The 14,531-nt window shown below is 40.1% G+C and overlaps 2 protein-coding genes and 1 long non-coding RNA gene across 6 annotated transcripts in view; 1 reads left to right on the top strand and 2 right to left on the bottom strand.

Annotated features, from left to right (window-relative positions):
- LOC131049930 (glycosyltransferase BC10) overlaps window positions 1-14,531 on the bottom strand; it is a 148,265-nt gene that overhangs the window by 91,359 nt on the left and 42,375 nt on the right. The window lies entirely within an intron of this gene.
- LOC131049952 (uncharacterized) lies at window positions 8,760-11,570 on the bottom strand. Its single transcript, XR_009106821.2, has 3 exons — window positions 9,918-11,570; window positions 9,422-9,831; window positions 8,760-9,323 (listed from the first exon to the last, which is right to left on the bottom strand). It is a non-coding gene; the product is annotated as an uncharacterized LOC131049952 (long non-coding RNA).
- On the top strand, window positions 12,573-14,124 carry LOC131049923 (uncharacterized). The gene is made up of 4 exons (XM_057984021.2): window positions 12,573-12,750; window positions 12,851-13,003; window positions 13,110-13,510; window positions 13,619-14,124. Exons 1-4 carry the CDS (start codon window positions 12,618-12,620, stop codon window positions 14,078-14,080), a joined length of 1,149 nt encoding a protein of 382 aa, XP_057840004.2. The 5' UTR covers window positions 12,573-12,617; the 3' UTR covers window positions 14,081-14,124.

The following is a 14,531-nucleotide window of genomic DNA, read 5'->3' as shown; positions in this document are numbered from 1 at the left end:
ACATATCCAAAGCTCAATGACGATTGAAGGTTTAAGTAATTCAAGTCTCTCCAGTTGACCACACAAGGCGTTCCCACAATCAGTAAGAAGCTAGTGGTTTGGAACGTGAATCTCACCAAAATCAAGCCCAACACTTAGTCCTTTCAAACTTAAATACTACTTCGACTGAGAATGATTCAAGAAAGTAAATAACCATGAAGATAGCCACAAGAATTGCAATAAAACACCATAACTTCAATATTTTATTGATCTCAAAGCCAAAATAGACAACAATTGCTTGAAATTCCTTCTTCAATGCTCAATCTTTCTACAAAATAACTTTCTTCTCTCCAAAGGCTCTAAACTTCTAACTATTTCTTATTTTCTAATCTTCTAATCTCTAATGACAAAATGAAAATGAGTGAGGGTATATATAGCATCCTCAATTACAATGAACGGCCCAGATCAAAAGAAGATCAATGGCTGAGATTTTGACACCTAAACCCTAATTAGGGTTTTATTACAAAAGTTCCCTTTTTATTGCACAACATTAAATGCATAGCCAAATATTTAATTTGGCACAAAAATCTAGGAAACATAGACCAATGACAATTAAGGTGCCATGTCATCTATAACAACCTCTCTTCTAGAACCTTATTCCCTTTCCAATGCTCCTTTTTAGCATATGCAATGAATCTGGACACGATTCCCTCAATCTCAGCAATAGGAATCTCAGGAAGATTCCTCATTCGTTCCTCCAAGTGAATAATCTGATCAAAGGCCTTGAGAAGAGCTACGTCCCATTCAGGTTCGAGTTCCTTAATTTTCTCAATCAGGAGCATAGTAGCAAACATCTGATCTCTTTGCTCATCTGTAATAACATTCTCATCTTTGCAAAAGATGACCTTGACCCTTTCTTCCAATTCTTGAAGATCCACATCTATCTCAACTTCGATCCTTCTGCCAAGAATAGTACATAAAACCCCAAACACCTTGTCCTGGATCGGATGGATGACCTCCTCTACTTGATTGCATTTGGTGCTGGTGTCCTCGAAGAGAACTTCCTTCATCTGGAGTAAAGTAGACCACTGGAGTAAATTATGAGCTCCTCCATCCATTATTTTTTCTTGTGCTAAGATCTTTCTTGGTGTTTGCCTGATTACTTGAAGAACAGGAATGATAACATCTTTAGTATGAGCAAAGGCGGCTACTGTTATCATTAGGTTGTGGATGATCTCAAGGACCTGGATAGCCCGATGAATGGTCTGCATCATTCTTGTTGCAAACTCAATGGCAACTGTATGGGATTTGTTAATCCAAGAGCTCATAAGCTGGACCAAGCTCTTAACTTTCTCTGCTTCACCAACTGATTCAAGGGGAAGTGCTTGCACAGGAGATACTGTTGGATCCTGACGTCCCAAAGGCTGACTGAGGTGACTAAAGTAGCCTCTCCAAGCACCGACCTCTCTCTCAAGTTTTCTATTCTTTTCCATTTCTTCCTTAAGTTTATCTTTAAGCGCCTCAAATGAATCAGTTGCCTCATCTAATGCCTGCTCGGTGGTGAGTGGACCAAGCTCAACGGTTTCTACATCATACTCTTCTGCAAGGATCTCACCCTCGTACTTGTCCACTGCCGGTGTAGCTATCTGCAACTTCCTGGACCCTGTTTCATCTCTGATCATCTTGGACATTTTGGTGGCCTTCTTCTTTTCTGTTACTCCCTGAGAATCTCCAACAAGGCTATCTAAATCAATCACATTATCTTCGTCCTCGATCACAATCACCCTTGTTAATCTCTCCTTCAACCAATCTGGAATGGCGGACCTTGTCTCTCTAACTTGTATTTCTTTAGGTAGTGTCTCTTCTTTCCGGAGAGGAGATGTTGCTTCATCATCATCCTTGTCTTCATGTAGTTCATTGACCTGGGGAGATTGACTTGATGAACGTTGAGATGCCTGTCCTTCGTCATGTTTATCATTCTGAACCATTGACTCCATAGATTCCTCAACTTCCAGTGTCCTCTTCTCTTGTCGAGAAGATGTGCCGGATGAGCGATCTCGATTGGCCTCTTGCTTCTTCTTGGAAGATTCTCTTTTCTCAGGTCTTTCCTTCCTCTTCGCACCTCTATGATGGGGATTGCCTTCACTTACGCTTCTGGGGTGAGGATTGCCTTCGCTTGTGCTTCTAGAATGAGGATGGCCCTCACTTACGCTTGCTCCTTCTGTCGACCTTTCCTCCAAAGTAAAAGTCATTGATATATTTTGCTCTCTCAACTTTTGACGTTGCACATCAACCCATCTGCGAGTACAGGACAAAACTGGAGCCATCAAAGTTTTCAAGTCCACAACCTCAGGTTCATTCCAATCTATCTTTACTGCCTTGTCCTCTCTATCATAAGAGGATTGGAGGTGCCTGCCACTGTCCTGAGCTTGATCAGCCACTCTGTAAACTTTGCATTTCCTGATGAAATCCAAATGCAATCTGGAATGCATCTTTCTTTTCACTTCCAAATCATCTGAGAGATTCATCCAAAAGTCCTCTACCTGACATTCATGCTTGTATTTTCTACCAACTGTCTCTTCTATATGCCCATAAGGATCAAAATTCTCCCTCAATGAAAAGAATGAAAATGAATATAAGGCCAACTCCCTTTCTGCATCATCTAAAGTTGGAGCATTAGGACATACCTCAACTGAATTCCCTAGTATGATAGGTACAGGAATCCCATTTCCATGCCTGTGTCTGAATGCCTTCGCATAAGCTGCCAACTGCCTAGTCACCTCAAGTAGTACTATTCTGTCTGTCGGATATCTTGGCAACATATATGGAGGTGAAGGACACCCATGAACTCTGATATATGTAAACTTCTGGAATTGGATAAACCAAGCACCATACCTCTTTACAAGTTCTTGTGCCTCTTGAGATAGCGGATTATGAATCCCGCCTTGTAGTGTCCTGGTGATGTTCATTGTGAAAGTATCATTGACTAACTTGTAATTACTCCCAGGTGGATGATGCAAATGAACATAAGATTCACAAACTCTGACTTCTCCAGGTCCTCTTCCAATCGATCCTCTGTGAGGTAGTCCTGCATATTCAAAACTCCTGATCAAGGCATACATGATGTACAAGCTCATGTGAAAGGATTTAGTAGCCTTCAGTCTTCTCAACTGTACGTCCAAGCAATGGCTAACGATTCTAGCCCAATGAATTGTTCCTTTTCCTTGAACTATCACTTGGATGAAGAAGAACATCCACTTCTCAAAATAGAAGGCTTGAGGAGCCCCTGTAACTCGATTGAGTAAGGTTATCAAATCTCTGTACTCCTCCTGGAAGTCGATCCTATGTGGTGTGTTGGGAATCTTGCTCAGGCGAGGACGACTTTTGAGTAGCCAATTCTTGTTGATGATGCTCAAGCAAGTGTCTGGATCATCTTCGTACATGGATCTAGCTCCTTCCAAGCTTTTGTAAATCATATCCTTATGTTCTGGTAGGTGAAGAGCTTCACTGACAGCCTCATCTGAAAGATAAGCCAAAGTGTTTCCTTCCTTGGACACGATCGATCTTGACTGTGGGTCATAATGGCGAGCACACTCGATCATCAGCTCATGGCACTGGACTGCTGGAGGGAAGCCGGCCGCCTTGATAATGCCACTTCAAATTATTCTCCTTGCGACAGGTGATGGCTTTCCAATGTAAGGGACCTCTCGAAACTTCTTCACACTGAAGTTTCCCAAGTTGGTATCTCCAATGTTGCTCCATTTTGACACGATCTTGGTCTCCATTTCTTCATTCCTTTGATCTTCCTTCATGAGGGCTGGACGACTGGTGGATGCTCCTGGCTTTGGGGTCGCCATCTTGACACCTTCACAACATTTCATAATGAGCAACATGCTTCGCAATGTAGAAATATAGATTAGAAAGAGTTTAAATCTAGGAAACTTCATGATAAATCTTTAAATTATCATTTCCTAAATATGATGACGCAATTTGGAATTCAAAATTCAAAATTCAAAATTCAAAATTGAGACTAGGACAATCTCACCATACCTCCACTTGAGAACTAACTCAAAAAAAAGATGCAAAATTAAGCAAGTTTGCTAGGCAAAATGTGGATCGAAGTCTTCAACGTGAGCTTCCTCTAGCAATTTCACCACCCTTAGCCTTCAACGCTTTGGGGAAAATTCGCTACTCCTCTAACCTCCAACAAAGTTCGCACTCCTTCTTGGATCAAAATTCGCACTTCTCCTTGGATGAGATTTCGCTCCTTTATTACTTCTTCAAAAATCGTTTTTGAACAAATGAATGAATGATGGATTAAAATCGCTCAACACACCTCCACTATATAGGCGCTCATCTTGGCAATTTCCAATAGGCCGACTTGGAAAATAGGCCAAAAAATAAACAAAATAAAATAAAAGAAGAGGCCGACTTCATAAATAATATTAAAATAATACCCCCGAAGCGCTCTTTCTTAAATTTATTTAATATTAATTAATTTAAAATGCCTTTATAACTAAAATTTTCGATTTTTTAAAGGCTTAAATTAATTATTAAATACCATGCGCACTTATTAAATGTCAATTTAATTTCAAAATGTTTCAAGGTTTTATCGAACTTGGCATTTAATGCAATTTGAATGATATTGGCGCCCAAGCATGGAAAACAATAGATATTAACAAGATCGCTCTGGTCCCTTGGAGAGGGGCAGGAGCGCCCCTTCATTTTGGCCTTGTATCTCTCGCTTCTCACGTTCCAAGTCTCATCTTGGGTGTCCAAAATAGCATTCTTGCTTGGCATTTGGGGTTTAATTTATTTCATCTTTGGAAGGAACTTGTTTTAAAGCAATTTCGCCCTGGTCCTTGACTGAAGGACAAGAGCGATTTTATTCTAGACCTCATACTTCTTGCCTTTTACATTCGAAATTTCTTTCTTTACGTCCAAAATGGGGTTTTCATTCGTGACTTTGAGTTTGATCTATTCAATTTTTTAATGAATGCTCTTTAGAACCATTTTCGCCCTGGTCCCTTGGTGGGACAGGAGCGATTTCATCTTTTTGTCCTTGATCCTCGTTTTCCAAATTGTCAATTTATGATGTGAGGCAATCAATGATCTCTATTGTTCGCTTAATGCATGTTCAATTCGCCCTCTCAAGACAAAACGAGCCCTTCTAAGGATTTTCGCCCTGGTCCTCCAGTGAAGGACAAGAGTGAATTTTATACTTGAGCCAAAAATTGTCAATTCTTGTGGACGTTTCCTTGTCCATCGTTTTCCAAAAGGCGTTTCTCATTTCGTAAAACCTTGCCTTGGCGTGATTCTGGAGGGAGATGCTTGATTTTATAGAAATCGCCCTGGTCCTCCAGTGAAGGACAGGAGCGAAATTTAGTCCATGGCACAAATCCTTAATCATATCAACATCAAATTCTCTTCAAGGCGTAAAACATTGTTCCTTATCCCATCTCGAGTCTTGTAAACGACAGTAGCACTTCAAAATGTTAGGCAATCAGGCAAATTTGAAGATTTCGCTCCGGTCCCTGGGAGAGGGACAGGAGCGCCTTAGCCAATTTCATCAAATGCTTGTGGTCTTTGCAACTTCGTTTTTCTTTAAGGCATTCCAAATATCATTGCCATCATGTGTCTAGGCTCGGACTTGTCCAAATTTGGAGAGGGAGGCTGGACAATCTATATTTCGCCCTGGTCCCTTGGAGAGGGACAGGAGCGATCTTGCATTTATAAGCTCACTTGTGTTTCGCCAACTTTCAAAATTGTCCTCAATGGAGCGATCAGGCCTTCCTTTACTCATCCCAAACATGAAATTCGTTTTAACTTTGCGGGAAATTTGCCTTATGAGGAGATCGCTCTGGTCCCTTGGAGAGGGACAGGAGCGCCTTGGCCATTATGGGCTCACTTTGCGTTTTGCAACCTCCGAAATTATCTTCAAATGGAGTGACTATGCCCTCTTTCCTTCATATCAAGCTTGAAATTCGCTTCACCTTGGCCAAAACTTGTCTTTTGAGAAAATCGCTCTGGTCCCTTGGAGAGGGACAGGAGCTTCATTTAAAAATCGCTCTGGTCCCTTGGTCAAGGACAGGAGCGCCTATTGCAACTTGGGTTGATTTTCAACTTCGTAGACGGCTCAAGTTATATTCAATGAACAAAGCATTCTTCCCTTGTCCTTCTCAAATCACGAAATTATTTAAATTTTGTAAGGATTGGGCAAACTTGGAATTCAAGCTCCGGTCCTTCAGTGAGGGACAGGAGCGATTTTGTCATTTTAGCATATTTCCTTGCTTGCCAATTGCTCAAATTATATTCAATGGAAAAAACATGCCCTCCTTGATCTCTTCCAATCAAAAAATTGTCTTGGTCCTACAAGGACAGTGTAACTTTGAAAAACAAGCTCTGGTCCTTTAGTGAGGGATAGGAGCGATTTTGTTCCTTAGGGTCAAATCTTCATAATTATCATCTCAAATTTCCTTTGCTGGGGAAGGTACCATCATTTCGTAAGTTATGAACAAAAGTTCAAATCCAAAAAATGTCCAAGGAGGTGTGTTTGAAGAAAATCGCTCTGGTCCCTGGGTGAGGGACAGGAGCGAACTTGTCTTGAATATTCAAAATTCATCATTTTTGAGTCTTCAAAAATCTTCAAAATATTCAATTTACGTCCAATTTGTCCTCCTGGAGACCCTGCATAAAACAAATTAAACAAGTCAATAACCAATATGCATAAAATATCACTTTCGCCCTGGTCCCTGGGTGAGGGACAGGGGCGATTTCACCTCTGCAGGCCAAAATATCCACATTTTTGGTCTTCAATCACTTGACAAGGCAAAATTAGGTCATCCCCAAGGCCAGGGGCAAGTTTAGTAAACCTTCAAAAATTTGGTCAAAATTCACCCGGACAAAATTGCATAATTCAATCATTGAAATGATAACACTTTAGACCTAACTTGAATGTGCCCTCAAAATCTTAACTGGACCCATCCTGAGACAAACTTGACTTCCTGGCAGGCTCATCTTATTTCAAAATTGCAATCAATGCGAGGGTGCTTAATAATCTGTCAAAATTGGACTGGACTTTGGCTTGAAAATATCAAAGGAAACCCTAAGGCTTAACCCTAATCCAGACGACTCACTCATTTAATTCAAAACCCTAAAGCAGAGAGAAGAACAGGCAAAACAAGAGCAAAAAGAGGGGGCCCCCATTTTAATGGGGCGATGTGTGAAATGGTCACAACAAGTAGGAAAATGCAAATACTCATGGTTGCCGAATGGGGTTGAAGATTTATTTAATTGTAAGAGAATGCATTAACCAAATGCCTAGCGTAAAGGGTTATGATTATTGGGTTCTAATTTTTGAAAAAGAAAAAGGAAATAAAACTCTGCAGTTCTAATTGTTTTTAAAAAAAAAACTCTGCAGTTCTGATTGTTTTTGAAAAGAAAACTCTGCAGTCACAGTATAGTATAAGGTTTGACAGAGGATAACTCTTGGTTAAGAGTATTTTCTGTCAAACAGTATACTGTACGACTGTGAATAGGTAATTCTCAGTAAATACTATCTAAATGTTGTGAATATAAGGGTCAGATTGTTAACCCAGCAGTCACTCTGTACAGTATAGGGTTTGATAGAGAATGACTCTTAGTTAAGAGTATTCTCTATCAAGCAGTATGTTGTATGGCTGAGAAGGTCTCATTTGAACAGTAGAATTTGGTAATTCAATTATTGATGTATTTGATCAGAGAAATAATCTTTTGTCATAAAAAGGTTGTGAGTACTTTCTTGTCGACTGAAAATTATAAATCACAAGGTGTAATAATGTATGACTATGACGAATCCTTGATAGCTGGAAAATATAAAATTTTGTGCTTATAATGAACAGCTGTGAGTAAACTTTATCAGTGGATAAAATAATACATCCTATGTAGATACAGTATGGCTGTGAGTTTGCAGTACGGCTGGGTATACACAGTACGGCTGGGTATACACTGTATGGCTATACATATACTGCATGGCTATGTATACACAGTACTGCTATACACTTACAGTATGACTGTGCATTTATGCGATATGGCAGAATTTTATTTCTTAGATGGGTAGGGAAAGATAATTGCCTAATATGAAAAACTAGTCATGTTGTCTTGTAATAAGAAACCCCGGTTGGGTTCTCAATTAAACATTTATAACCACTGAGGCACATTAATACTCAAATTATCCAAGAAGGTAATGAATGAGTTATATTGCATTTTCAGCTCTGGCATTAAAGATACAAGAAAACAGTTACTATTTCTTTGATAAGATAGCTAATTTTCTCCTTAGTTGGAAAAAAGGAAGGTAGGCAAGAGTAGCCTTTCAGTACTCAAAAATGCAGTTAGCAACTTAGCATATCAGAATAACAGAGCACATAGACATTGCAGTGACAGTAGAGTCATGGCATGAATCAAGGTTGAAAAACTCAAACTTGGCAATGACTCGGCAAGGCCAATTTTTTTTAAAAACTCGGGACTTGCCAAAACTTAGGGAAAAACTCAGCAATACTCAGCAACTTTATCGAACATTTGAAAATACATTTTTTTTTTAAATATTATTCAAAAACACACATTTACAGCAAATTTGTATAACATATATTGATTTCCATAATATATAAGTCAAAGTTTGAGTTAAATACATAGCATAAACCAAAAAACAAGTGCAACATATGAATAAGAGTTCAATACATTTCAAAGTATCATACTCATAGTGACATTGAGTCATAGAGTCATAGACCACAAAACAACAACCTCTGAAATTCTAATTACATATCAAGTTCAAGTTTTGGTATCAATGAAAATGAGAAATCATAAATTGCGCCTATGACTAAAGCTCAAAAAAGAGTGTTGTTGCTGGGGGGGTAATGCTAAAGTAGTGGCAACATCCTCAACAGGTGCCTCTGCTGCATGATCAACCTCATGCTCCTCCTCACGTGCTGCCACTTCCGCATCCCATTCCTCTCCTGCCCTCTCTAGCTCACTTAGCTGCTCATCAGTAAGGAATGGATCCAAATCATTATCAACATCATCAGGAGCAGCAACCCATTCTGCTGCATATGGATCAATGTCATCCAAGTCAAGTGCTTCATGTCAATCTTGCCCTTGCACCTTCTTCTCATGCAATCGAATGTTGTATCGCACATAGACAAGATCATTCAAGCGTTGTTGAGTCACCCTATTGCGCTTTTTTGTATGGATGGCCTCAAAAACACTCCAGTTGCGCTCACAACCAAAAGCACTACAAGGCTGCGATAATATGCGGATGGCAAGCTTCTGAAGATTAGGCGCTGTGGCACCATAATCTTCCCACCACAAATCTGCAAGGATAAAAAATGCCATTTATTAATTGTAAAGATTTTAATAATCTTAAAGAGAGAAATAAATGGTAAAATAAAATTAAACATGTTTTTTTCACCTGGTCGTAAGGTGTCTCTCCTACGTTTGCAATCAAGTGAAGAAAACAATGGCCCTGTGGCCTTCTTATAGCTCTGCAACTCATCAAGTATCAGGTCTCGAAGGTTCTCATCATCAACTAATCTTCGTATGCATGTGTCAAGGCCAATTCTAACCTCTGCATCTACTCTGAAACTCAGGGAGTAAAAAAAACTTGGGATTCAAGAAGTAGGCAGCAGCATGAATATGTTGGTGGAGTTAATGGTTCCACCTCCAATCAATTATGCGCCATATGGGTTCATACTTGGTCTTGTTTGATGCATATAAGTGTTGAATCGCCTCTTTGGCCTTATCCATGGCCTCATATAGATACCCCATGGAGTTATGATCCCCATCCACCATTTGTAGCACCCTCACCAACGGTTCCGACACCTAGATATAAAAAATTTAACAAAATTAGCAGATTGTAATATTAGAAAATTAAATAATAAATCATCAATTAAAGTCTCAAAACTTACATTGATGATCTCCTCCACCATCTTGGCAAAATTAGAATCAAAAATGGAAACCACAACCTTCTCTGCTTCAGGCTTTGTAGCATAAGAACTCCCCAGCCATCTTTCACTCACGAACATCCGCTTCAAGTTGGGCAATGTAGCAAGTATGCTCTGCAAGGTGAGGAAATTGATAGCAAAGCGTGTGACCCCCGATCGCACAAGATCCTTACCATTAGTGTGCTCTCTCATAAGATTAAGGACCCATGTGTGATTGTAGATGTATTTGGTGATATTCCTTCCATCTTCAACCACTTTCTTTACCCAACTTAGTTTCCCTATGTCCTCAAGGAGCAAGTCAAGACAATGGGCAGCACAAGGGCTCCAAAATAATGTCGGATGTCTAGCCATTAGAAGTTTGTCGGCTGCCACATATGCAGCTGCATTATCAGTCACAACCTGTATGACATTTTGCACTCCCACGTCCATCACCACCTCATCCAACATGTTGCACAAGGTCTCTGCATTCTTCACTTCATTGGAGGCATCAATTGATTTTAAAAATACTAGTTATCCCCCTGAAGAAGCTAGAAAGTTGATGAGTGTCCTATTCCTACCATCCGTCCACCCATCTGAAAGAATGGTGCAGCCATTCTTTTCCCAAATACTCCTTTGCTCTTCCACTAATGCGTCAGTGTTTTGGACCTCATCTTGCAATAACGGTCCACTAATCTCATAACGACTTGGGGACTTGAACCCCTTACCTGCCACAGACAATGTGGTGACCAATTGGTCCCAAGATGGACTAGAAACAACATTGAACGGAATATCGATGTAGATCCAAAATCTAGCACATGCCACCTTTGCTTGTTGGTGAGCCTCTTTATTCCATGCAGTGCCTAGCAATCCAGGTTGTGCACCAGGAGTGTTACGTGGAACAAAGTAGTTTTCCATATGGCTGCCCACACTTCCCATTCCTCGTATCCGTGGCCCAAGGGAAGAACTAGATGCCCCCACATCTGTATGCAGAGAAACGAGACTCACCTGAAATCGCCCAAACTCGGCAAGTCCGAGTCCGAGTCAGGCCAAACGAGTCCCAAGGGCTCGAACTCGGACTCCGCCGAGTCTGGAGAGTAAACTCGCCAGACTCGCCGAGTTGGCGATTTTGGCCCAAAATCGCCAAACTCGGCGAGTCCCGAGCCCTGGACTCGGCCGGCGTTGGCAACAAATAAAAAGTCAAAAAAAAAATAGTTTGTAAAGTTTTTTTAAATCCGTTTTTTAATGTTAATTGTCTTCTAGCCCTAAAAGTGACTTTCATTTCATTCACTTGCAAAAAAAGGAAGAGTAAAGTGAGTTGGGAAGAAAAACAAGGGTGCATAGAAGAAAAACCAGCAAGGAGGAATCTCAAGTTTTCTTCAATTTGTCACATTGGAGCTGCATTGTGTTTCGATTTGGTGCATCAAGAGTTGGATAGGAAGAGTTTGCAGCTCATTTCAAGCTTGTTGTAAGATGTAAGATTGTTTTTTTTAACATTATTTTGTTTCTTATATGCAAAAATTCCATTTTCTATTCATTTATTTTGAAAGTTTTACATTTTCTTGTATGCAAGATCTTTTGTATGTTTGTAATTTGTATGTAGCATGTAGTATGTAGTTGTACTATGTAGGGTTGTATGTAGGGTTTGTAAAAAAAAAAATTTTAAATTGTAGGGTTTGACAAACCCTACAATTTTTTTTAAAAAAAATTTACAAACCCTACTTTAGTTTTTTTGAATGTATGTATTAATTTTATTTTGTATTTGTAATGTTTTATTGCAGCAAACTTCACTTTATTATTTGCCTCAACTTCAACTTTCACAAAACTATCCTAAAATGTCTACTTCAGCTTCTAGACCCCCCATGAGAAAGGACCCTGCTTGGAAATATCATGAGGATTTTCCAGGGCAAGGAAAGGGGCAAACAAAATGTATGTTTTGCAAAACAATATTCCATGGAGGTATATGTAGGCTGAAATACCATATTGCTGGTGTGCGTGGACATGATGCCGAACCATGCCTAAAAGCAGTCTCTGAGGCCATACGTGATTGTTATGTAATGGTTGAGGAGATTGAAAGAAAAAATAAACAAAAGGAGGATCGAGCGGCCATTGGGAGAGAGACAGTTTTAGGAAGAGGGGCACAGTTAGGTAGTGTTGGAGGCCCTTCTTCCTTACCTCCATATCGTCCCACTCAGTTTGCTACTGCTGATGCTTCCGTTTCTGCTTCTGCTTCTATAAGTGGCAGTGCCACCACCACTTCTCATGCTCCTACCACTAGTAGTTGTAGTGGGAATGTTATCATTGGACCTAGGATTCGTAAATCTAGGTTGGATTCCTTCTTTGTGCCTCGCACTATTCCTGGGTCCCAACCGTCGCTTGAGGGCATGGGTTGGAACAAGGAGGTCCATGATGCTGCTAAAATGGCAATTGGCAGGTTTTGGAGCTACAGCTGTATTCCATTCTTTGTAGCCAGGTGAATGTTTTACTAACTTTTATGTTTGATAACTTTGATTGTTTTAATTTTTATACTTAACTTATCTCATTGAATTTTTATACTTAACTTATCTCATTGAGTTTCTTTGCGACAGGTCTCCTTATTGGCAACAAATGGTTGATGCCATTACCATATGCGGGGCAGGGTTCAAAGCCCCTAGTGAGGGTGATTTGAGGGGACCCATTTTGTCTCAAATGGTGGATGATGTGAAAAAGGATTTAGATGAACAACGCCACATATGGAGCACTAAAGGTTGCACCATCATGACTGATGGTTGGACGGATAGGAGAAATAGAACTCTCCTTAATTTTCTTGTTTCTTCCGCAGGTGATTGATTAATTTTAGTTTCATATAGTCTTTAATTTTTTATTTTTTATCTAATGGTTTATTGAATGATCATTGACTTAGCTTTATTTTTTTATTTCAGGGGGCACCGTTTTCATCAAGTCCATTGATGCCTCCGCCCATTGCAAGAATGCCACCTACCTATGTGAGCAGATAGAGGAGGTGATTGAAGATGTGGGTGAGGAGAACGTGGTACAAGTGGTGACCGACAATGCAGCAAATTATGTTGCTGCGGGTAAACTTTTGATTACAAACTAATTTTGTTTGCAAATTAATTACTATCTTGTAGTTTGTACCTCCATTAATTACAATTTACAATGCAACAAATTATGTTGCTGCAGGTAGACTATTGATGGAGAGGCACCCATCTATAGTTTGGACTCCATGTGCTGCTCATTGCATTGACCTCATGTTGGAGGATATTGGAAAAATCCCATGGGTCAAGAGATGTGTAGAAAGGGCAAGAAATGTCTGCAAATTTGTATATAATCATTCATGGGTGTTGGCTCTTATGAGACAATACACAGAGCAGAAGGAGTTGCATCGTCCAGGAATCACAAGATTTGCCACAAACTTCCTCACATTGCAGTCCATGCTTAGGTCTAAGCCTGCCTTGAGACGTATGATTGTTGGTGAGGAGTGGTCTTCCTCATCCTATGCTACCACCCCTGCAGGGATAGAGATGGCAGACTGCATTTTTGATGAGCAAGGCTTTTGGGTCCCTTGTGATGAGATAGTGAAGGTAATTTTTTTATAAATTCTACAATTTAGCTTCATGTTTTATAACTTATTATATGTATTCTCTTATTTACTCATTTTTCTAAATTACACAATATTTTCAATTTTGTAGTTTGTTAAGCCCTTGGTGGTTTTGTTGCGAGTTGCGGATGGAGATAAGCCCGCAATGGGCTATATATATGAGGGCATGGATAGGGCGAAGGAGGCCATCAGATTCGTCTATGGAGCAGATGAGAGCAAGTATGGTCCCATTTGGGAGATCATTGATAGGAGATGGCATCATCAGCTACATAGGCCCATCCATGCGGCAACCTATTATCTGAATCCGGCATTCCGTTTTATCCCTTCTTTCAAGGCTGATGCGGAGGTCCTTAATGGGCTATATGCAATCATGGAGAAGATGGGACCTGCTGGTACTTCTCAGATAGACCTTTTTCGAGAGCTACAGATGTTCTCAGATGCACAAGGGGAGACCTTCTCTCGTCCTGTCGCCAAAGACGGTAGGACAACTATGATGCCAGGTAAAAATAAATTGTTAGGCTTAATTTTAGTTTTATTCAATACTATATTGTAACTTGTTAAATGAGTTCATGAGTGAGACTGATTTTATTTATTTTTCTCATTTCAAACTCAGATCATTGGTGGAACTTTTTTGGCCCAGAGACACCAAATGTTCAAAAGTTGGCCATTCGTATCTTGAGCCAACCATGCAACGCATCAGGTTGTGAGCGCAATTGGAGTATGTTTGAGCACATACACTCCAAGAGGCGCAATAGATTATCTGTGGAGAAGATGAATGATCTCGTCTTTGTTCACTACAACCTCCGCTTGAGAATGAGAAAGAATGCAACAGTTGACATGTCTCCTATCATTCTAGATGAGGTTGATCTTGAAGCAGAGTGGGCCAATCAGAATCAGACAACTCTTGGGACTCCTACAGCTGTATTTAGTGATGATGACATTGATTGGATCGACCAGGTAGATATAGAGGCTGAGGCTGTAGCCATGGCAGAGGAGGAGCAGAG

Source organism: Cryptomeria japonica, chromosome 5 (genome assembly GCF_030272615.1).
Source record: "Cryptomeria japonica chromosome 5, Sugi_1.0, whole genome shotgun sequence".
Taxonomy (NCBI): Eukaryota; Viridiplantae; Streptophyta; class Pinopsida; order Cupressales; family Cupressaceae; genus Cryptomeria; species Cryptomeria japonica.
This window is presented reverse-complemented; position numbering and strand designations above follow the sequence as displayed.